Here is a 25,503-nt window from a genome sequence, read left to right as displayed (position 1 = left end):
CATGTGTGGTGTATGTAAGTATATATGGAGCGTGTGCCATGTGTATGTGTGGTGTTGTGTATGTTTCTTACATGTGTGCTGAGTGTACACACGCTCTGTAGAGAGGACGGAGCAGAGGCGGGAGGACATTCTTGTGCACCCCTTTTAGCAGCTACATTAGAGTACATCCTCAATCAATATTTGCGGAAGAAAGGGAGGGATTCTTGAAGGCAGACCTCTGAACATGTCCCTTCACACTGACAGCACTCGTGAGATCACACACATCTCTGGCTTACACTCCTTTATCATTTCAGTCAGGATCTCAATCCCCCCTGCATAGAACAAGGGGATCTGGTCAGGCTTGGAAAGGGTCTCCAGGAGGTTCTTGGTGTTCACAGCTGTATTCTTTCCTGAATCCAGCAGTTCGTGGGCTTCCTTTTCTTGAAGGTCTGCTTTTTCCTGAAGATCTACTTGATTCAGGTAATCTAGAAAAACCAGAAAGGAAAAGCAAAACAAAACCCTAACAATCAACAATACCACACAAGAAGCAACCTTTTTTTTTTTACTTTCTTTTGAGGATGGGAGTTTGAGAAGCATAAAGCATTAAAATAATTAAAACTCTTCTTTAGCAAGGAAAATTTTAGAAACAGTCTAAATCTACAACCAGAATCTTAAACCTTGTTGGAGATTCAAGGGAGTCTAAAAGTGTCTAAGGGAGGATGGTGTAGAAAATGAAGAAGGCAAATATTAATATTTGCAAGGGATTACAGCAAGCAGAGGAGCAGAGTGGGCCAGTTCACACAGAAGACTGAACTGTGCAGGAAAGAGGATCCGCTGCTGCCTCGTGGCCAAGGGCAGTGAAAGCACAGAAGGCATTCTAAGGCAGGAGGCAGAGGGAGGTGGAGTTCAGACAAGGGGTCTCAGCAGGAACATACTCACCTTTCACCTGGGTTTGCAGCTTGGGGTTTATTTCTAAGATCTTCTTATAGCACTCTCTAGACTAGAAAAAAGAAACAAGACCTTGAAGAGTGGTTGGGGTAAACGTGATTATGAGAAAGACAATGGGTGTCATTGGGCTCGGCTGCTTCCTTATTTTCTCCACGCCTCCTCCTGCTCCCAGTGCAGGAGGCAGGCACAGGAACACAGTGTGCATTTGACATTTTGTTCAGGCTTCTCCAGTTCTAGGGGGCAACAGGTATTATTTCAAAATTCGTTTTAAAGAAACAGTGTTGTTAGATGCTCATGATGAAAAATATCCAGTCTTAAATTCTTGTGGATCATGTCTGTCTGGGATAGAAATGATCATAAAGTAAATGCAAAACTTAGATATGATATTTGCACTGAGAGAGCACAGAAGGCTGTCAGATATGTCCATAGGGAGTTAGGAAATAAATGAAACTAGAGGCAATGTTGACAGAGACTCGGGAATAGGAAAAGAGAACTGCCTAGTTAAATGTACAGGCTGTGAAGAGAACCAGTAAGGGATCCATTTATTGGCCACATAAGAGTCAGCCGGAAAACTCAAGAGTGAGGGCTTCTCATTGAGGAAATTGCTAGATAGAAAGTTACTGGAAAAATGAAGATTCTAGTTCATAGGATTCCTGGGCTTAGTGCTGTATTTCTCACAGGAATATAAGAACTGCCCAGAGTATAATCTAACCAGTCACCTAGAGAAAAAGCTCAGAAAAAAAAAAAAACACCCCAAAAGAAACAAACAAACAAACAGTTCTGAGATAATCTTGAAGGTTCAAAGTTCGTCTAGAAGACTAGAGTTAAGAAACAAACTGAAGGAAAAAATAGCACATTAAAGTAGAGAACGGTGTCGCAGGAACAGAAGTCTATACATCAGAGTGACCCTGTATCCAACTTCTCTTCAACCCTAGATCTAACCTAGCAACAATTTTTGTTGGCTTCACTGTCAGTAAATATCCAAAATCCCATCACTTCTTACCACCTCCATCACTACCAACCTGGTCCCCATCATCACCTCTTGCTTGCATATTTATTGCAATAGCCTTATCACTCGTTCTCTGTTCTTATCTTACCATGCCAAAACACATGCTCGGTCTAGCAGTCAGAGTAATCCTTTATAAGTCAGATCATTTAATTCCTTTACTCAAAATCCTCCAATAAAGCTTGAAGATCACTCAAAGTAAAAGCCAAAGTCCTTTGAAAAGCTTGTAAGGCCCTACAGGATCAGCCCCTTCCCCACCCTTATCACCTGTTTGACCTCATCTCCTGTTGCTCTCCTCTTGCTGGCTGCATTCTAGCTATCCCTCCACCAGGAATTTATTCCCTTATATATCCACATGGTTTGCTCACTTCACTCCCTCCATTCCTTTAGAAAGCCTTTTCTTACCACTCTATATAAAACCAGTCTCATCTTTACTGCTTCCTGATTTATTTTTCTCAGTACTACATACCACTATCTAACATAGTGCATGTAACGTACTACATATCTATTTGATTGTTTTTTGTCTCCTGGTCACCCTTACCCCAAGAACATGAGTTCCGTGAAGCCAAGGACTTTGTCTAGTTTCACTGATGTATTCTTTATTGCCTGTATTAACGGTGTCTGACACATAGAAAGCATGTAATAAATATCTGCTGAATGAATAAATCGAATGAGTAAATAAAAATCGGTGGACAGGGAAAGATTAACATTTCCTTTATTCATATTTCTTTTATTTAGCTTCATTACAATAAGCCTGCATTACATTTACAATTAAAATCCAACAAACTTTTAAAAAATGTATAATATGAAGCAATTTATTTTAAAGACATATCTTATAAATGGAAAGACATCCTATGTTCATGGATAGGAAGACTTAATATTGTTTAGATAGCAGTACTTGCCAAATTGACTTATGAATTCATGTAATACCCATCAAAATTCCATCCGGTTTCTTTGCAAAAATCGACACAATAATCTTGAAGTTCATACAGAAATTCAAGAGCACCAGAATAGCTAAAATAATCTTAAAAAAGTAGAGGAACCAAGCTGAAGGACTCTCACTTCTCAACTTAATACAAAGCTACAAAAATGAAGACACTGTGGTACTGACACAAGGACAGACATGTAGATCTATGGAATAAAACTGGAAGACCAAAAATAAACCCATATATTTATGGTCAACTGATTTTTGACAAGGGTGCCAAAATCACTCAATGGGGGAAAGAATGGTCTCTTTAACAAATGGTTCCGGGACAAGTAGACATCTACATGAAAAAGAGTGAAGCTGAACCCCAACCTCACATCATACAAAAAATGAACTCAAAATGGATTAGAGATAGCTAAATTTAAGAGCTAAGCCATAAAACTTTTAGAAGAAAATATAGGTATACATCTTCCTGACATTGGATTAGATGATCATTTCTTAGATATAACACCAAAATCACAAGCAACCAAAGAAAAAATAGGTAATTGAGGCTTTATCAAACTTAAACAATTTTGTGCTGCAAAGAACATCATCAAGAAAATGAAAAGGTAATACAAGGAGTGGAAGAAAATATTTGGAAATCATGTATCTGATAAGAAACTTGTATTCAGAATATATAAATGACATTTACATCTCATTATAAAAAAAAGAAATTTCTCCAAAGAAAATATATAAATGGCCAATAAGCACATGAAAAGATCATCAACATCATTAGTCACCAAAAAAATGTAGATCAATACCACAATGACATATCACTTCACACCCACTAGAATAGCTACAACAAAAAAATAGATAACAGGTATTGAAGAGGATGTGGAAAAACTGGAGCCCTCATACACTCCTGGTAGGAATGTAAAATGCTGCAGCCATTTTCAAAAACAGTTCGGTAGTTCCTCAAAAGGTTAAACACAGAGTTACCATACGGCCTTGCTATTCCACTTCTAGATATATACCCAAGAGGACAGTAAACATAAAAAAGAAAACCCTGCACATGAATGTTAATGGCAGTGTTATTCATAGCAGGCAAAAAGTGGAAACAACCCAAATGTCCATTAACTGATGAATAAATAAAACATGGTATCAAACAATGGAATATTATTCAGCAATAAAAAGGAACGAAGAACTGATACACACTACAACATAAATGTACCAGGCAAACATTATACTAAGTGAATGACTTCAGTTACAAAAGACCACAGATCGTATGACTCTATCTGGAATCTACAGAACAGGCAAATGTATAGAGACAGAAAGACTGGTGGTTGCCTAAGGTTGAGATGGGGCTGGGGGAAGGGGACTGACTGCTAATGGGTACAGGGTTTGTCCAGGAAGGGATGAAAATTTTTTAAAATTGATTGTGGTGGTGGCTGCCTGACTCTGTGAATATACTAAAAGCTACTGAATCATATAGTTTTTATACATTCTACAGATGAATTGTGTGGTATGTGAATTATATCTCAATAAAGTTACTTTTAACGATATAAAATATCTTAGTATGGATAGATGGATAGAGAGAGAGAGAGACAGGTTGACTGATCTGCATGGTTACTTTTGGGTGATGAGGTTACAGCAAATTTTGTTTTCTCTTTTTGCTTATGTATTTTCTCTCCAGAGACTGAACAGACACTGGTAGAGGATGTTGCAGAAGAGAGTCCTACAACTGGTGGAGCTGAACTGACACCCAAAATTCTTCCTAACTTTACGATCTTGAGCTTTACCTTGGAAAATACTGAAGGATGGACTGATACCTAATCAGCTTGGAGAATCATGGTTCTCCTCTAGCACAACTGGGAGCATCAGTCTGTGATCAAACATGTCAATTACATTCCTCTAAGAACTTACCACACTGTAGTTCTTCAGGGCCAGGTTGGCTTTTCCCATGTGAAAATATGCTTTTGTACATTTTTCATCACACTGCATAAAAGAGAATGACTGATCAGAAGTTTTAGAAGATGTGAAGTCATTTGCCACTCCCCTCACTACACAGCTAAAAGAGTTAAGGCGAAGCTTTGATTCTCAGGCAACTACCAGAATTGACAAAACTTTTTTTGTGCATTTTGACCAAACTAATTGATGTCTGCAAGGAGCCTGGGTGCAGCAGCAAGCTCTTCACCAAATTAATTAATGATACCTGCCACTTTTCATTTCCATTTAATGAGACGCAATCAGGAAGCAAACCCTCAGTTTAGAAGAGCTCTTAACACTGGCAGAACATTAGAATCATCTAGGATGCTTGTAAAAATCCTGCCGGCCCTGCACCCCACATCAATTACATTATACTCTGGGATAAGACCCAGGCATCAATAAGTTTTTAAGCTCTCTAGTTGAGGTAAACATGCAGCTAAGTTTGAGAGTCACTGGTTTACTAGAAGAGAACTTACTCTAAGAAAATAGCTGAGGTTACCATTACATCTTAGTGGGCCTGGGAAGTCCCTCCTCCCAAATAAACCACAACATATGTACTGGGACCTTCTGTTCATATTACTTAAGATTAGTAGGGATGCCCCCATCAAAAGGCAGGATTGAAACTTATGGCTGAAACTAGACCATTTACACAGGGGGCCCTGCACCTGCCTGACCCTAGTCATTATAACTCCACAGGGAATGATTTGACAGAGACATACACTAAAATCTAAGACATCCAGTTAATGAACATTTATTGAACTTCTTTTATATGCAAGACATTGTGCCAAATCAGATGCCCTTCAAAGGTTTAGATATGAAGAGGTTAAGAGTTCAAGCTCAGGAGTCTAAAATATCCTGGGTGGATCCTTGTTCTGCTACTCAGCAGAAGTGGCATGTTGTTGGCCAGGCCGCCTAACTTTTCTGACACTCATTTTCCTCACCTGGAAAATGAAGACAATAATAGTATTTCTCTCAGGTTGTTGTGAGAAAGAAATTATGTAAAACACTTGGTGTGGCTCTGGGTAACAGAGTATTAGCTGCTATTGCTGCAGTTATATCAGCAGCAATTCATTTCAGAGCAAAAGAGAAAATCTAAATTTAATAAAAGAGAGCAGTAATAATAAGAGAGAAGAATAACAACAATAATAAAAGAGAGAACAATAATTGTTGGAGAAGCTTTTAGAGATACATTCTTGTGTATATCATTTCCCAATTCACTGCTAAGTGAATGGAAGTCATAATAAAAATAAATGTGCATGATTGTTCAGCCCAAACCATGTGCCAGGCACTAAGCTTTATGGTTCATATGGATGATCTCACCGAAGCTTTAAAACAACTCTACGAAGCAGATACAGTTATTATCCCTATTTTACAGATGTGAAAACTAGGGGTTGGAGAGGCCCAAGGTCACACAGGTAACAAGTGGAAGAGCTGGAATTTGAAATTTGGCCATTAAACTCTCAAGGGTTTAAAAATGACACCAAATCTCCTTCAGAAAGGTGCTACAGAAAAGAGCATATAAATGCTATAGAAAATGCTACTGAAAAAAATCAGTGGAAGAAAATATGCTTGAAAATGCAGTCTTTAAAAGAGCATGCAAAGGTGGAGGGATATGGGCTGAGTCTTAGTGACACGTAGAGGTGAAGAGAGGAGGATGGAGGGAGAGTGGGCTGGGCAAGAACTTGAGAGTACAAGGGGCTTTGGGGACAGTCCAGCTGGGATCGAGGGGCAGGTACTGGGTGGAGAGAAGATCCCATCTTGAGCCACACTGGAGGAGGGTGAGTCACCAATGGCAGTGTGGAGGTAAGCTGGTAGGAAAGTGGCATGCAGATGTGATCAGAGGAGGGAAAGGCTGAACAAGAGGTATGGTGGGCTGAACAATGAGAGATGAGTAAGGAGAGCAGAACAATCACTTAGAACAAGGGCTAATGTCTGAAGTCCTGGTGACAGTGGAAGGGAAAGGAAGTGCAGATGCCAGAGCTATGTCAAAGAAAGATATGACCAGCATCAACTAACTATCAGTGATAAGGGTGATGGAGGATGTGAAGTCAAAACCAGGGGCCTAGATACCTGAAAGACGTGGTGTGTCATTAACAGAAAGAGGTCAGCTAGGGCAGGGAGTGAGAAAGGCTGAGTGAGAAGATGAAGAGTTGGCTTCTAGACATACCGAGTTTCAGATGACATCAAGACTATCAAAAGGCACCTGCAGGAGGCAGCTGACATGCAGCCCTGGAGCTGGGGAAGGGGAGACTGGGGAAGTAGGTCTGAGAGCCATTTGCAGAGATAAGAGTTGAGCCCATGAGAGAAGAGAGCTGTAAAGGAGTAACTGTACAGAGACAAAAGACAGGGAGCAGAGGGGTGATCCCTCATGAATTCACAAAGGATAAAATTGAGGAAGCAGGAAAGGGATGGTCAAAGAGAAAAGAGGAAACTCTAGCACTTTAGCTCATGAAAGCCAAATATTCACAGTACATTCACTGGCAGAGCACCGGGGTTACGGCAGGTGGGGGAAACCGAGCCCCAAGCATTAAAGCCTTGTCCCCGACCTATCGTGTGTCACCGTGAAGTGCGGATAGCTGTGAATTTGCCTTCCTAAGACAATGACGCAAAAGGCTGCTAATGGATTTTTCTCACTAATAGGCCCATTCTCCTTTGACCATGTATCAACCCTCACGAGAATGTTCTTGGGTGAACCCCAGCTTCCCTTTAAAGGAATCCTGCCTTCAGAGGAAGATGTATTTCATTGTGCAAGAAGTGTTCTGCTGAGAAAGAAATGATTCTGGTCCTAATTGAAACCAGCTTTGCTGCCTTATCTTCCTTGACAAGAAACATCAGTCTTGAAATATCATCACATAAGCTTGTCTCTACCAATTTAAAAGTGTCAAAAAAGATTAAGTTGGCATGAAAGTACTCATACTATTAGTAACGGAGTGCCAGTGACATTCGCTATTGATACATTAATTTTAAAGAGAGCAAAAGTTTTAAATTCACAGCTGCAACATAAAACAAATCATTATTAGTTTTTAGAACTCTTTGTACATTTTTTTTTCTCATTTCTCCAAGTGTTTACCCAAACCTCTTCAACTGGGAACCTCGCTGGGCATTTAACAAGATTGGCTGCTGAGTGTCAGCGTTTTTTAATGTCAGCTCCATTGGGCCTGCTTGGCCTCGGTTTCACTGTTAATTACATTGTACTTCAATTAACATTTGGGAACAGGCCAGTGTGTTATCCTGAATCAGCATGATGGTATGTCTGCCCCTTTGGCCTTTTTCAGATCAGAAAAGATACTCTTGGTGAACCTGTGAGCAGATCATGTTTCTTCCACAGATGGGAAAGACATCCACACCCAGGGATTATGGGGTTCAAAGTTGCAGTGGAGAGGCCCTTTATAGAGGTTAAGAGCATGGGCTTAGAGTTAGACACTAGCTTCATGATCCTGCACAAAGTACTTAATTAATCACTGAGGCTTGATTTCCTCATCAGAAAAATAGAGAAAATAGTGACACTGAACAGAACAGAATAGAATTTTGTGTGCATGCAGCAAATGATGTTGTTTGCTGTTATTATGGAAAAACCAAGGAAAACATCCTTGCCTCTCTCTTCTCCTGCAGAATAATGGTAGAAAAAGAAATCATTATCAGGCAAGGCAACAAAGCAGGTTAGTGGACCTATGATGGAGCTCTGAAGAGCTTGACGTCATCAGCTTTGGCCCCAACCTTATAACTTAAAGACTATACCCATGCAATGGAACAAAATTTGCCACACATTGTATCTTCTAAGGGATAAAGAAATTGGACACTCCAGATGTCAGTGTTAAGAGGATCCCTAGTGTTTTATTAATGATTATAAGCAGAGGTGACTTTCTCATTCATCCCGGTTTCCTTTGCTTACCCTCTCAATAAGAAATAAAGCAGATATGGCCAGTATGCTGCTAGGAAAGTGTCCTCTTGTTTTGGGACATACTCATTAGGCTAGGGTAGCTGTGCTGTACCCAAGAATTGAAGCCACAGGATAAACTTGGCACATTCTCCTGGCACCTCAATTTTACTTGATTCTAAGTTATTGAAAATAATGCTGTTATATCAAAACAAACAGATAACTTTCATGAAGTGCTGTGCAAAATTAACAAGGTTTTTAAGGTAAAACACACATCTTAAAAGAAATTTCATGCTTTCTGCTTCTAGTCCCTCTCGAGGGGCTCATGTCCATTCTCCTCTGCTGTTAGCAGCAAGTGCAGAAGTCTGAGAAGTACTAGTTTTGGTTACTTAGTTAAAACCCCCGTGACAGAGTAATTCAGGGGAATGTGGATTAAGGGTTACTTAAATATTTGGTCATGTCCCTAAAAAGCGAATGTTTCATTTCTCTTTTAGTAACTCTTAACATTTCCACCAACAGTCTTTACGTCTATGCATCTTTCACCATTTATTTTGGCAGATTTCAGAGGAAATGCCATGCGTAGAATTATTTTATCTGCCCAAGGCCTGACTAAAGTTGAAAAATAGGAATTCTTTCTTCTGATTATTCCTTTACAAATAGAGGATGCTATATTTCCAAATTATTAGGGCTGGAGGGAAAAAACACAAACTGACAAGGAAGAACAGCATTGCAGCATTGCAGAAATCAGCTCCAACAGCTGGCTCCGGAAGAGAGAAGGAGGCATTTCCACTAACACATAGAGCAAAGTGTCTGATAACACAAGAGTAAAGAAGGAGCCGTAGTAATACAAGACACTGAAAATTCAATAGCAGTAGCTCCCTGGATTGCTTTCTAGGAACTAGGCACTTTCTGTGCATTGTCATGACCCTCCTAACAATTCTATTCTATCCAATTCTATTCTATCCCATTCTACAGATGAAGAAACTGAAGCTCTGGCTACAGAGACTATACCCTTTCCTATCTTGATACACTGGCAGCTGCCTTCTATCTACTTCAGCCCAATACCATCATGGAGGAAAAGAAATACTCTCTTACCTTGAGAGCCCATTCACAATCCACCAGTGCCTTCTCATAGTTCTTAAGTTTCATATAAGCCTGTAATGAAACCAACAGCTGATATTCACACACAACTCTGCATCAGGCAGTTTTCAGTTCACGCAGAAAGAACATTCGAACAGTAGAATGTCAGCGAGAACTATCCCCTACCTAGATCAGTCATGGTCCTGCCAGGAAACAGATGGCACACTTACACTAGGCAACTGAGAGTTGAATACAGGGACCTCTTCCAAGGTGAAGGCAGGGCTTAGGGAACCTGACAAGGGATGCTACAGAATCTCAGAGCTAGCAACAGTGGACAGTCATTACCACCGCTGTAATGGAAGGGGCAGAAGGAGGGAGCAATGAACAAAATGGGAGAGGACAGCTCTGTGAAAAGAACTGCCTGACATGAGCTGAGGCCTTCACTAGAGCCAAAGGCCAGGAGAATAATACCCAATCTCACTTTTCCTCCTTCCTTCTTATTTTATTGACTGAATGCAAATGGAGGCTAGAAGGCTGGGAAGCCAAGGAGCCAGTCCACAAAGGTCAGCCCTCCAGGGCACAGTGCAGGGAAGGATCTAGAGGGACACAGAAAATACCCAGCTCACTAGCCACATCCAAGAAGGAAGAGCTGAATTCTGAAGTCTACCCTGCTGTGAATGTTCCAGAAAAACGCCAAATGATAAAGGGAATAAAAAAGACAGATAATTAGAGCCCTCATATACTGCTGGTGGGAATTAAAATGGCATAGCCCCTCTGGAAGACAGTACAGAAATTCTTCAGAAGGTTAAGTATGTTACCATATGACCCAGTAATTTTACTCCTAGGTATATATCCAAGAAGAATATAAACATACATCCATACAAATGCTTACACATGAATGTTCAGAGCAGAATTATTCATGATAGTCAAAAGGCAACAATCCAAATGTCCATCAGTGATGAAGGGATACATAAAACATGGTATATCCATACAATGGAAAATTATTCAGCAATAAAAAGAAATGAAGAGTTGATACATACCGTAACATGGATGAATCTTAAAAACATTATGATAAATGAAAGGAACCAGTCACAAAAGGACAAATGTATGATTTCATTTATATAAAATGTCCAGAATGGACAAAGGTATAGAGACAAAAAGTAGATTGGTGATTATCTCAGGCTGAGAGTAGCAGTGGGAGGATTGGGGGAGTTGACAGGTAAAGATGAAGTTTTTTGGGGGATGATGATGAAATGTTCAAAAATTGTGATGGTCGCACAACTCTGTGATTATACTAAAATCCCATTAAATTGTGTACTATAAAAGGATGAACTGTATGGTATGTGAATTATATCTCAATAACGTTGTTATCAAAAGATAATAAAAAAGCTCTGCTTCTGTCCTCCCGAGCACAGCAGAAAAAAAATGAAAGAAGTAGAGTGACATATGAGAGTCAGAGCATCACCATGAACCCTTATTTTCGAATGCCTGGGGGACTCTTTTAGAATCCCTTAGAAATGGGGAAAATCTTGAAAATCAAGAATTGACTCAGAATTCCGTGATCTGAATTCCGAAACTGAACTGATTGAGAACTTAGTTTAATGTTTCCAAGAACTAGAGGAATATAAACAAATGAAAGACTATTTATAAACAAGCACAATGGCTACTATAACCTCTCTATTAATTACTGGACACAGTAAGTGGTCAATAAAGTCTTATCAAATTGCACTAAGTAGCCTTGAAGCATTCTTCTTCTGGAAAGCTCCCTGAGAGGCAGCACCGATCATCCCATTTGTACGAAAGGATAGCCAAGCACCAGGAGCAGTGGCTTTTCCAGGGTTCCATCAGTCACCAATAATAAAGCCAGTACTACACGTAGGATTGTCCATGATCAAAACTGTATCAGGGCACTGCAACACTCTTAACAACAAATCTGATGAGATATTTGCACGGACAAGCCAATTGTGGGGTTAATGTTGCAACTCACAGGTAATCCAAGTATCCAACCCAAGTGAGAAGAGAGCAGGCAACAGCCAGCAAATGCATTGAAATCATGCCGCTCTTGGTTCCCATAGCAAGGAAGCTGCAAGTGGTGCTTTCATTAACTCACGTTCTGTAGTAATTAGAGAAGATGACTCTTTGAGCTATCTGTTCTGTAAAGCATCATCCTTTTCTCCAGGGTCTCAGGTTTCATTTGAAAATTAGGGGATGTGAGGAGGAAGCTGGCATCATTCTAGACAGCTGTGGCCATGATTTCATGGCACTATTATTCAGGAATCATGCAGACTCTGAAGAAGTCTTTATGGGTTGCAACAATTTCTCCACACGGCCTTTTACTTTTTTTCTTTCTCTCTCTCTTAAGGCTTGGATTAAACACCCTATAACTTCCTCAATCTCTTTTGCTTTTGCACATTTTAAAAAAGAACTACTTTTTCCAAATAGCAATTAAACTCCAGATTTATCTAAATTATACCGGCAATCTATTGATCATAACATTAACTCCAGGGGAAAAACAAAGCAATGAAAGGTTAGGTTTTCTCTCTAGCAAGAGAAAATTTACAGGGTCCTTATTAAGTGTTTTCTAACACTGCATGCATACAGGGGAAGCATTTTAAAAATAGTTCAATGGTTCAAACGGTTTGTAACACCAGGGAGTACATTTTCCATTTTTTTGTCTCTGCGTAAGTTTTCTCCTTGGGAAAGCTGGGAGGAATCACTCCCTCAAACCTTTTCATTACATTTCCTTATATTTATCCACATTCATTCTTAATGTGATTCTTCAGAACTAATCAAAATGCTGCTTAAAAATGAGTGCAGTGAAAATATAACTAATTCAGATGAATCAGAGTATAGACAGTCTGAATTAGATGTCTGAATTATATAACTTTTTTAAAGCAATTCAATTTTATTGCTTTCAAATAACTTCAGAGTAACACAACTGAACAAGCATCAGTAGGCAGATGTTTTTAGAGACCAAATTTGGTAATAAATAAGAAGGAACTATAATTATTCTATTAATTGCTTGCATTTAAGCGATGCTTCTGAATTGTCAACAGAAACTTAACTCCCTTAATTGGACTTACTGTGCTTCCAATGTTATGTAACTAAAAAAGGATTTATTGAACATCTGCTATAAATAAAGCATTAAGGGAAAAAGTATATGGTAGTTTTTGCCCTCAAAAAGTTTATAATCTTGTTCGGGTAATGCAATGTACTGTTAAATCAACCTCTGGCACCTTTTTTACCGATTCACTTCCTTATAACTAGTTTTCTCCAAAATTGGGATAGTTTAAGTGACACTTCAATTCTAGTCTAACTTATCCAAATTGCTAAACTAGTGAGATTATATTGCTTGGATTTATTTATCATTAAGTCACTATCACTCCCCAGACATTCTGGCCTCTGAATGTCCTGTTTCTTGCTTCCAATCCTCTTCCTCAACATCCCAGAGCCAGACATTCTTAATCTCGAGTTAGGGAAATTGGAGCTGATGAGGACTCTGCTGCAGCCTCTCCCTCTTGCAAATGACAAGGCATCAAGTCCACCTCACACAGGTCCTGCTGACATATTCTGACCATGGGGTAATCATGTCCACGAATCTGCCAAATTTTCAGGCCTGTCCGGCAGAGAACTCTACCACACAGAAACTAAAGTACTTTTCAAACACAAGGTCACAGGTGATGGTTTTGTTTCAGTTGAGAGCTATCAGTCCATCCCTTCATTAAGTGGTAAATAAACATCTGGGTGGTTTTTACCTGGTGTTCTAAGAAACTGAGCTCATTTGTGACACATACTAAGGCATAAAAACTTTAAGAAACCCAAAATTTCCAAGAAATTGGTTCTAGGACCACCGGCTATCCACTTTACCCCTGTCGCAGAATCTTAAAGAGAGACTGACACAACGAATGAGAAACTAATAGGAGGGCATCCCCTAGGAGTTAAGACCAAAAAAGGAGGCTGAAGAAATCTGTTGGTAGCAGAATTCTAAGGTCCTATAGGTCATTTCATTCCACTAGTTTTCTCCTTTATCCACAGGGACAAGCACATGGTCACCATCAGTGGTATGATGGAACTGACTTATACTATGGAGACAGCTGATAATGGGCAGTTCTTCCCGAGTCCTCCTGCAGTGATTTCAAATTAGATGATGGTGAGAATATTTGCATCATGGAAACTGGTAAATGCTACGTGTAAGTCAGCTCCTCCCACACCCAAAACAAGAGCCAGTTCTTATAAACATTTCCCAGCCCAACATCTAGTCTCATCTTTGTTTTCCCAGGTTTAGTGGTAACTATTCCCTGAGAAAGCCCCATGGACACATGCTTGCCTCACTGACCTGGGCTCGGTTGGTGTACAGCACTTTCACGTCCTTCAGCTTCTCCAAACCCTCACTATAGTGCAGGATAGCTGTTTCATAATTGCCTTCAGCAAATGCTTCATTCCCTTTTTCTTTTAGGGCTATGGGAATGTAAGTCACACAGGTGAGCTCTCACCACACATCAGAAAATCTCTCAGACTTTATTCCCCCGATTTTCCAATTCTACTTTGAAGGTCTTCACTTCTATTGATCCTAAAGGGACTCAACATTTGTTTTTCTCTGCAGATATTTCAGGACCAGCTTCTTCAAGTATATTTTTTTCCTCCAAATCCACCCATGTCTTCTAAGTAGATTCTCAGAAAAAGTAAACGTTTCTGCACCGAGGCTCAGAACCATACCAAGCTTGCCACAGAGACCAAATCTGTGCATTCGGTGTCTCATAAAGAGGGTCAAATAATTAATTTTCCCAGCAAATATGGAATAATTCAGACCTGCAGCACACACAGCCCTGGGTGGTATAAAACAAATTGAAAACATTCTTCTATCGTATATATCTCCCCACAACATACACAATCCCATCCCTTCCTTTTCCTTGATTTCTCCTCTTTTCTCACAGCTGTGTTATTCTTCTTTTCCACTTCTTCATCTATGCCTTAGGCTAGCCAGTGGCAGCTCACTCTCGCCCCCCACTACTTCCTGAGCACTGTTTAGTACGATTCACTTTGCTCTGCTAAGTGCACAGGGATGCTTTAGAAAGAGGTTTCATTGGAGGTAGGTATATCCTACCCCCTGCTTGTTGCAGCAGGAACAGAGAAGAGACCACCAATGATTTCCTTCTGGCCAAGTCCCATTGCCTCGAGCCCATCACAAACCTCACCACTGGGAATCTAGATGTCCTCAAATGTCAGCATTCAGGCTTTCATGTGCTCTTTCTAGCACAAATCATCCCACCATTGAAACGTAAGGACTGACAATTACCATCTGCTAAGACTTTGTTTTCCCTTCTTCTCTTGGCTCGTTCCTTTGCATCCTTCTCCACAGATGCCAAGAAGGCCTCTGACAGCAGGGTAATTTCAGATATTAAAAAGAAAAATCCAAATACTATAATCAGTTATTTAGCTCAAATTCAGAAGAGTTACTTTAGAGTCACACGTATGCATATGCACACAGGCACACACGCACACACACACAATTCTGAGGCAACTAAAATGACATTTTCTTAATTTGACATTAAATGGTAATCTGTGTGCTTTATTATTATACATGATGGCTATGACTGTGCTTCAAATTTGAATTATGTCTTTTAAAAGAGTTTTTCTTTGAAGACAGATTTTTTTGTTCTGTTTAGCATAATGAGCTTCTGAGCTGAGCAACAGAGAAACTATCTGGATCCCTTGAACAGGGTAAATTGGATGATACAGAATAAATGAATTGAGTTTACAAAAGGTTGACCAACAGAAAATAGAGAAAAACCTCTCAGGGACGTTCGCGCTGACCACTAGTAACAGAATGGGATGATCAGTAGGTTTTTGTTCACAGGTTGTTTGTAAGCCCAGAGGCAATAATTTAAAGGTCTGGGAGCTACACTCAATCAAAACTGGTCCTATATAAAGAATAAAAATTGGGAAGAGAGATGCTATCCTTACCTGAGTTTACTTCTTCGGCACTCTGTAGATGTAGGTTACCATAAAAACAAAGAAACAAATTTCAAAAACCACTCTCTAATTTATATGCATATAAACCAAGAAGGCAAATCAATTACAAACAAGAGGTCATTTCCTTTAACCATCAAAACTGAAGAGATCAGAATTCAGGGGGCTTGCTTTAAATCAGGAGACCTGATCATGGGCACAATTGCTATGGGACCGAGTCTGCAAAATAAGGCTGCCCAGGTCAAGAGACCTCAGCTGTGGCTTATGAGTTGGAAATGAGTTAGAATACATTACCTTAAAAGTACAGCTTAAATATATCACACAAGCTCAGGGGGTGGAGAGGCGAAGTTTTCATTAAAATAGATTCAAAGGGTTGTTCAAAGATAACCCAGAAAGATCAAAGGAAAAAAAATCGAATTTTATACTTTCTTATAAAAAATAAATCTAATGAATCTAAGAAACAAAAGACCATTTCAGCCTCGCCGGACAGTTTGAGATGAAACTACTGCCTTGGTGTAGGTCTTCTCACTGTCTGGACTTATATAACTTCTCAATAGAAAAAGAAACCTTCACAGCAGTTTGTGGAGGACTGATCACAGTCTTATTCAAGGTGGTCCTCCATTCATCCTCCTCCTGGTCTTCCTCCATAAGCAGTAGTCTCTTTTCTGTCTCCAGGACAGCGTTCTGTTGCACAACTGGGTCATCAGAATTCATCTCCTGAATTAAATTGGCTGGAGAAGAAATCAGATGTGACTTAATCAAACAAGATATTCAAAAGACTCTATTCACTAGAAAGGATGGTGCATAAAATGTATGGGAAATATCTTAAAGAAAAAAAATAGCTCAATCAAAAGCAAAATAGAGCAAGCAGAACCAATGAGAAAAAATTAACATATATATATATATATTTTTTTTTTGCCTAGAAAAAAGTTGCAGGTGAGTGTAGCTATTAGCTTTAACGAACAGAGTTTTAAGCCATTATTCAATTCAACAATAATTTATGGAGAACTCATTATTAGATATTATGTTGATGTTATAGATAACAATGATGAATAAAAAAAGATCCATTTTTGAAGAGTTTATGAACTTGTGTGGGAGACAAACATGTAAGTATAGGCAGCTCCGAAATCACAAAACAACAGCCCTTAACCCTATCCTCACCTGTCTTCACTGTACTGCCTATCCAGTTTAGATTCCATGGTCAATCACTTGGCAGTCATCCTGCCCACATACTCAAACTCCCTTGCCCCACTATCCCACCTAACAGACAAAATTCCAGCTCTACATGATTCCAATTACCCAATTCTCTCAGTCTGTATTAGGAATGCTAGTACTGAAGGAGACAGATAGATGCCTGGGGGACTGGTCCAAACTCAACTGGACCTTCAGTGATGCCTAGCAATCCTTGTTATCCTAGGCAAGATATCCTATCATTCCCCCAATGACTTTTAACAGTTTGTAATCTGAACCTGACCATCTCAAAAAGATGACCTTACTTATCAATTCAGAGAGGAGAGAGATGCCATCAACTTCCTGCCACTAAAACTACGAAACTGCCTATACCTACATCTATCCTTCCTTCCTACCAGGAAAAAGTGCCCATTCTTCAGTGAGGTTAGTCCCTCATCCTGGGCCCAGGAGTCCATCGTCATGTTTTGCATAATCAGGAACCCTGCATCACCAATTAATAATCCTACTGCACAATATTTTCAACCCATTCCATTCGACCAGCTTCTTCCTAAATGTATTTATGTACTTTAAATCTCTCCTAATGCTCTGTCTCCTCCCCTTCACAATGAAACTTCTTAAAGACATTTTCTTGTTCCAATTTCTTCATTTCCCACTGACTCTTCAAGGAAGTTTGAAATTTTTTAATTGTACAATATTTCAAGCATACAGAAAGTAATATAACATTTTTGTTTCTATGCCATTTATAAGTTAATGGTATCTTTTCTCCAGCATGTTTTAATGCTTAGTATTTGTATCATTTAGATTTTGCTGCATCACACACCACGTCAAAACTTAGTGGTTTGAAACAAACCACCAATTTTGTGGCTTAGTTTACAATTCTCTATGTCAACAATTTGAGCTGGATTCAGCTGGCCAGTTCTTCCAGTTTCAGCTGGACTCACACATATATCCATGGTCAACTGTCAGTCATCTAAGTGGCTCTGCTTTAGAAAGTCCGCTGGCTGTTGGCTTGAGAAATGCGAGCAATGAGGGGAGGTGTGTCTTACCTTCTCATGAGTGGCATGAGTGCAAGCCCCAATTCACATGCACTTTTCAAGCCTGTTTGCGTCATGTTTGCAAACATCCTTTTGGTCAAAGTGAGGCACGTAGCCAACCAACCCAGATTCAAGGGGTAGAGAAATAGGCTCCACCCTTGATAGGAAGAAAGGAATTGGTAACCATTCTTGCAATCTATCAGAATATTTGTGTATGTAATTAAACAATTTTTAAAAATAGTTGTATAAAATGTGCATTCATTTGCAACTTACTTTTTTCTCTTAAGATGCTTTAGACATTTGTTCTTGATACATATGGTTCAGTTGATTCATTTAAACCATTATATATACACCATAGTTAATCCATTCTCTTATTGATAGCCAGGTGGTTTTTAATTTCAGTTTTTTCTAAAGTAAATAAATGCTGAATTGAATACCTTTATTTACATATTTCCCTGTGCACTTATGTTACAAATCCTTCAGGATGTGGCTGCACCAATTTTTACTGCTACAAAAGTGTACAAGAGGGAGTTCCCATTCTTCTACATTCTTGTCATCACTTGCTAGGTTAAACTTTTTAATTGTTGTCAACGTAATGAATGGGAATGGTATTTCATTAATGTTTTAATATGTATTTTGCTGAATGTGATTGGAATTGAGCATCCTCTTACTGATTTGCACCCATCTGGATTTCTATGAAGAGCCTACTCCTATCCTTGGCCAATTTTCTATTGGGTCATTGTCTCTTTCTTATTAGTTAACATAATTTCTTTTCAAAAAAAATTTTTTTTTTAAGAGACCGTCTGGCTATGTTGTCCAGGCCGGATTTGAACTCCTGGGCTCAAGTGATACTCCTGCTTCAGCTTCCTGAGTAGCTAAGACTACAGGTACACACCACCATGCCTGGTTGATTTGACTGTGAAACAGGGGAGTTCTCTGATCCCCCTCGCAGGACATGCGACAGAGGTGTGACTTGCCTGTTCAGTCACCACCACTACTCAAACCCCTGAGGGGAGGGGGAGACAAGTGCAGGAGCCCAACTGGGAGCGTGTTACAGTGTGTCCTTTTAGCCCTGCCATCTGCGGACGACTTGAGTTAACCAGCTCAATGGATCCTCTGCCTTTTCACAAGGCTTTTTGTATCCTGAGCTCTTGCCCAGCATCCCCGGAAGAACCGGGTCACACACAGGCTTGAAGGATGAATGTGGGGTTTTATTGAGTGGTGGAGGTGGCTTTCAGCGGGATGGATGGGGAACTGGAAGGGGGGATGGAATGGAAAGATGATCTTCCCCTGGAGCTTGGCCATCCAGGGGCCAAACTGCCCTCTGACTGCTCCCAGCCAAACTCCTCTCAGCGTTCAGACATTCCTCCTCTTTGCTCTGCTGTGTCATTCTGCCATTTGTCTGCTTGTGTCCTCATCTCCTCACCTGCTTGCCTGCTTCTGGAGCCTGCAGTTCAGGGTTTATATGGGCACAGGATAGGGGAGCATGGCGGGCCAAAAGGCAACTTTTTGGGCACGAAAACAGAAATGCCTATTCCCACTTAGGGCTGCAGAACTCCAGGCTTAAAGGTGGGGTCTTTGCCAGGGAACCACCCTCTCCTACCCACTATTCCCGTCTCCTATCCTTATCAGTTGTATATTCTGGACTGGTTACATGTATTTCCAAGCATCTTCCCCTTGGGTATGCTTTGTCTTTTCATTTGTTTTTATGGAATATTTTGTTGAAGAGATTTTCTTTTTAATCTTAATGTGTTAAATATACCAATCGTTTCCTCTACAATTTAGGCCTTTTGTGTCAGTAAGGTTATAAATATACTATTTTATGGTATTTTATAAAAGTTTTAAAGTTTTTTTCTCATTAAGGTATGTAATTCACCTGGAGTTGACTTTCATGTAGGGCAGGAGCATTATTTGTTGAGAAGTCCCTGCCAGCAATGTGTCTCATCAGCCCTGTAATATGTACGAGTCTGCTCCAGGCTCTGCATTCCTTTCCCCTGATTGTCTTTTCCAGCACCAAAACCTCCATGCATCGATTACTATGGCTTTATAATAAATCTTCAACGTCAGATAGGGAGAGTTGTCCTGCCTTTTTTTTTTTTTTTTTTTCCTGCAGAGTTTTCTTGGCTCTTGCTGGTCCTTCGCTCTTCCATGTAAACTTTGGAATCAGTTTGCTGAATTTTAGTACATACTACTTTGGGGGTTTTTATTTAAATTGCATTTACTGTATAGAATATTTTAAAAATCGACATCTTTAACAAATAAGTCTTCCTATGATTAAATATGTCTCCATTTATTTAGCTCTTCTTTCATGTCTTTTAATTAACTTTTTTTATTGACTCAACTCCACACGTTATTCTAATTTCATTGTTTGTCTCCCTAATGTCCTTTTTCTATTCCAGGATCCCCTCCAGAACACTATATGACATTTAGTCATGTCTCCTTAGGCTTCTCTAGGCTGTGACCATTTCTCACCCTTTCCTTATTTTGATGACCATGATAGTTTTGAGTAGTACTGATCAGGTATTTCATAGAATACGTTGCAATTTGGGTTTATCTGGTATTTTTCTCATGGTTAGACTGGGGTTACAGGATTTGGGGAAAAAGACCATGGCACATTATGGCATATCAAGGATGCATGCAATCAGCGTGATTTATCAGGAGGTTAACCTTGATCATCTGTCTGAAATTGTGTTTGTCAACCTTTTCCACTGTAATGTTACTTTCTTCCCTCTCTTTCCATACTGTACTCTTCGGAAGCAAGTCACTAAATGTATCTCACATTTAAGGGGTAGAGATGCTCCATCTCCTTGAGGGAAGAGTCACTACATAAATTAGTTGGAATGGATTTACTGCTTTCAGGGTAAACACAAATTCCTTACCATGGTTTCCAAGGTCTTTCCTAATATGGCCCCTCCATATTCAGATCGGACTCTTCTCTCCTTGATCTCTTCTTTCCAGCTATATGGGGCTTTTTATTCTTTCACTTCCTCAAAAGCACCACACTCTTTCTTCACTCTTAGGTTTCCTGCCTCCTTACTTCCCACCCAGAATAGTCCCCTGTCATCTCCTCAGTGACCAACTCCTACTCACTCTTCACATTTTGCCTAAATCTCACTTCTTCAGGAAAACTTAATTTGATTTCTGTTATAGACTAAATTGCATCCCCCCTGCCAAATTCACATGTTGAAGCTATAACTCCTGGTATGACTGTATTTGTAGACAGGGCCTTTAAAGAAGTAATTAATTATTGCCCTAATCCAATATGACTAGTGTCCTTATAAGAAGAGAAACACCAAATACATCCACACACAGAGAGATGACTATGTGAGGGCGCAGCGGGAAGGTGCCCATCTGCAAGCCAAGGAGAGAGGCCTCAGAAGGAACCAAACCTGCTCACACCCTGGTCTTAGATTTCTAAACTCCAGAACTCTAAGAAAATAAAGTTTTGTCATTTAAGCCAGCCAGCCTATTTTGTTACAGCAGCCCTAGCAGACTAATACAACCTCCCAAAGCTGGGTTAGATCCCTACACTTTATAATTCTCTCTGTGTCTCATATTGCACACTTGAAATTACTGTTTAATATCTGTTTTCTTCACCAGACTATTGAAACCATGAAGAGGTAATTCTTTGACTGTATTCTCTACGGCCTACCAACATTCAACACATAGCAAGAGCCCAAGAAGTAAATGTACAGAATCTATATACATGTGGCTACATAAATTTAAATTAATTGAAACAAGCCACATTACAAACCTGGACTGCAGCCATAAACACACAGAATCCTAACCACACAGAGTGGAGCTATAAGCCACATTTCAAATACTCAATAATCATGTGGCTAGTGGCTACCATAGTGGACAGTGAGGATTATGGCAAATTTTCATCATCACAGAAAGCTCTATTGGACAGCACTGGTATAAATGATACCTGAATGAACTGTGAGTATCCATAAAAGTTAGCCAGGTTAAAAAAAAAAAGATGAAGAGGCAGTGGGAATGGCAAAGACCCAGTGCAGAGTGTGAAACACAGAGTATGTGTGGGGGAAACTATCAGCAGTTTTTTGCTGCTCAAGCGTGAGGTAGGGAGATATGAGAGAGGTAAGGACAAGGTCATGGGAGGACTTAAGTCCTGATGAGAGCTTGGGATTTATTGTGACTGCAAAAGGAATCCAAGCAGAGAAGTGTCTGGGTCAGATTTGCATTTTAGATACATTACTCTGTGGGGAGTATAAACCTGGAGATAGGAAAAACAATCAGGGGGTTGTTGAAATAGTCTGGGTGAGAGGAACCAGAACAAAGGGAGGGTTGGAGAGGATGGCTCTCCAACCAAACTAGATGGCTAATTGGATGCAGGGTTATGAGGTGGGAGGAGTCTCAGATACTTGTAAATTTCTAGATGGTAGTGTCACCAACTGAGACCAGGATGAAGGGGAGGGTACGAGAAGCAGGTTTTATTTGGGAGGGGGAGGGCAAAGGGGAGGGAAAGAGATGATGCCTCAATTTTGGACACATTTAAGTTTGAGTTATTTGTGGGATACAGTAGGTACGACAGTGATCATAGAAGCAGAGGCTCAGAAAAGAAGGCTAAGTATCCACGTAGATGTGGGGGTCATGGCCACCACATACTGATGGCAGATAAAGCTACATGTTTAGACCAGCTGAAGAGAAAGGCAGCAGTGGGCCAAGGCCAGAGCTCCATGGAACAGCACTCAGGGATGAGCAGGCCCATGAGGCACACAAGGCATTATACATGTATCATTTATGATACCACCCAAACTAGCTTTAAAACCAGTTGATTCTATAAACCCAGACAATCTGCCAGAAGCAGCAATTTCAACATATTTCTTGTATTTACTATGGAAGGTCTGTTTGCCTGTTCGTTGGTTTGTTTCTATACTCAAACGAGCTCCCTGAATAGGGACTGACAGGTTCAGAAATTCCTGAAAGTGATCTGTGGGATCACAGTACATATTCTTTGAGATCCAACCTGTCTGAGCTTGGGAAAGGACTTTCTCATCTAGAGGGAGAGAAGGGAATGACTCATAAGCCATCCATGTAATGTGATGGATTCTAAAGGAAAGTCATTTGATTTTGCCTCTGCAGCTCTAAAACAGAAATGGCTCTACTCTAAAACGCGAGGAATCTCACACTGATCAATGAGGCTCTAGACCCTTGAAGGGAACAGCTAGGTTCATTGTCAGTGAGGAAACAGCAGCTCGTTTTGACCGGATTCCACTAAGAAGGATACAAAATATGGAGGAAAACCATCAGCCTGAATTCCTATCGAAATGTTAACAGTTTCTCTGATACCAATTAACAGCCAGAAAATATGGCCCCGAGGCTATAACTTGCCTGTCAATACCCTTCTGTTTAATTTCAATTACATTTTTTCCCTGAGAGTTACAAACCTGTCAAGCCACCCAGGAACTTAAGATGATCATTTCCCTTTATCTACTCCACCTCTCTAAAGCAAAAATTAATGTATGATTTACTAGTACTTACTGATTTCATCCACATTTTTAAGAAATTTCTGCAGATCTTTCTCTTGATCAGCATCCATTGTGAACCGGAATCCCTAAGGGATGCAGCATAAATGATGAAATTAATAATAATAAAGCACTAAACAGAATGGTCAGGCTTATTAGCATTCTAAAACTAAGAGCCAAGTGATTATTTTTATGACAGTTTTGTTTATAAATGTCAATGAATAACAGTAGGGTGATCCGTTTCATTCTAACTGCTATTTAAGGCCAAGAGGCACTCATTTATGTGCGGCAATGCTTCCACAAAGCTTCCAGCCTTCCTTTCAGTGCAGAAAACGCTCTGCAAATAGTTCTTCCAAAGCTAACATCAATCCCGGCGATTTAGGGACCTGGCATGGAGATGAGGAGAGAGCAGATGACAGGTTGCCAAGGATAGAGAAATACACTAACTCCTGACTTTGATCATGACAGGCCGGTCTAGTCAGAAACTTAAATGTGGATGTGTGACAGGTAACAAACTTGGGGCAATTTGCATCCAAATGTCCATACTTGTTTAAAATACACCTTTGGCTTGTTTCTGAAGAGTGAAGAAAGGGTACAAATGGGCTGAAGGGATTAGAACATGATGTTACCATGCTCACCAGCGTCTCTTCTGCTGTAGGTACGTTAGACATTATTTTATAGATGTTTTTGTGGGAGAAGGCTCCGTGGTCTACCCAGCGGTACTTAGTGCTTCATCCACAGATCATAAAAATCATCAGAAAGCTTGTTAAATATACAGCTTCCTCAGCCGTAGCCCGAGATTTTGAGTCAGTAAACCCGGGACAGTGCCCAGCCACGAATGTAGATTTTAAACCCGTTCCAGGTGATTCTGATTTACGGCCAGGTTTCATAGTAGTGTAACATGATTCTAACACGTAATCTGCCACGAACAAACTGCGAGTGATTTAATCTGAGTCTGGGTGTCCTTATCTCCACCAGTTACAAGCTGTGTGATTCTGGCTAAAGTCACAACCTCTCCGAGCCTCAGAGTCCTCACCCATACTATGGGAAGGTTAGAGAGAAACCACAAGGACACTTTGGGGACTGATGTAAAGCACCAGGCACGCGACGAGCGCTCACTGTGAAGCACCCTTACCTATATAAAACGGGGTGGGGTTGCGGCTTAACTGAATGATCCGTAGGGTTTCTTCCAGATCAAATCTTTTCAACTCCCACGGAACAGAGGCCCAGTCCAGTGAATTAACCTGCCCAACGGTATGAGGGTTAGAAGGCAGGCACGCGGGTGCAGGGACAGGAGACAACCCCTGTCTCCCAGGGCATGGATCTCAGGGTCCTCACTGCCTGGCCAGTGCCACCCCCACGCTAGAGTGAGAGGGCCAGAGCCAGGTGACGGCGAAGCGACGCCGCCCTCGGTGTTTCACTCGGTAGGGCTGCGGCAGCGGGGACCTGTGCCAGAGCCCCGCGCCGAGCCCGCCCCAGACGCGCGCTGCCCGCCGGGCGCAAAGAGGCCAGGCCGCCCGCACTGTTGCCCGGCAACCGCTCCCCGGCGTACGCAGGCCCGGGGCCCTCCAAGCAGGTCCCAGACCGCAGCCGAGACCTTCCCATGCTCTGGGGCCCAAAGCAGCGTCCTCTGCTCGGCTCTGAAGGCCAGTCCAGGACCAGCTCCCACGGGGTATTCCGGGATACCCCCCAGCACCAACCTGACTCGCCCAGCTTTGGACAGGAAATGGCGCAGCGACTGGCCTAGGCTGGGGCGGGGCCAGGAGCCAGGGGCCCCGGGGCGGGACCAAGGGCGGGGTCAAAGGCCGGAGGGCGGGACCGGGGGCGGGACCAGGGGCGGGACCGGGGGCGGGCATGGCCCCGCCATCACCACCCTAGGGCTCTAGCTCCGGAGCGAGCCAAGTTCAAGGCCAAAGTCGAGGTTGGGATGCCCGATGCCTGGCGCGGGGAGATGGAGGAAGCAAAGTGCTGGTCTCTAAAGCAGCGCCTGCTGCTGCCTTTTTTCTCCTGAAGAGGGGGTGTCTCACTCCCATTAGCTTAAT

General features: G+C 41.1%; 1 protein-coding gene across 7 annotated transcripts in view; it reads right to left on the bottom strand.

Annotated features, from left to right (window-relative positions):
* TTC12 (tetratricopeptide repeat domain 12) overlaps positions 1–25,244 on the bottom strand; it is a 58,624-nt gene extending 33,380 nt beyond the window's left edge. For 5 of the 7 annotated variants that reach the window (XM_038005197.2, XM_038005195.2, XM_008020899.3 and 2 more), the window contains exons 1-11: positions 25,162–25,244; positions 24,597–24,705; positions 23,478–23,550; positions 16,318–16,481; positions 15,745–15,766; positions 15,077–15,154; positions 14,117–14,238; positions 9,796–9,855; positions 4,761–4,832; positions 919–979; positions 276–464 (exon numbers count right to left, since the gene is read on the bottom strand). In XM_038005197.2, coding sequence (XP_037861125.2) covers positions 276–464; positions 919–979; positions 4,761–4,832; positions 9,796–9,855; positions 14,117–14,238; positions 15,077–15,154; positions 15,745–15,766; positions 16,318–16,481; positions 23,478–23,535 — 826 coding nt within the window. In that variant the 5' untranslated portion in view covers positions 23,536–23,550; positions 24,597–24,705; positions 25,162–25,244. The remainder of the gene's footprint in view (positions 1–275; positions 465–918; positions 980–4,760; positions 4,833–9,795; positions 9,856–14,116; positions 14,239–15,076; positions 15,155–15,744; positions 15,767–16,317; positions 16,482–23,477; positions 23,551–24,596; positions 24,706–25,161) is intronic. The other 2 variants (XM_038005191.2, XM_008020896.3) reach the window with 2 other exon arrangements.
* Positions 25,245–25,503: the final 259 nt, after the last annotated feature.

Source organism: Chlorocebus sabaeus, chromosome 1, assembly GCF_047675955.1.
Source record: "Chlorocebus sabaeus isolate Y175 chromosome 1, mChlSab1.0.hap1, whole genome shotgun sequence".
NCBI classification, from domain to species: Eukaryota; Metazoa; Chordata; class Mammalia; order Primates; family Cercopithecidae; genus Chlorocebus; species Chlorocebus sabaeus.
The sequence above is the reverse complement of the archived record's forward strand: the minus strand, read 5'-3'. Positions and strand labels throughout refer to the sequence as shown.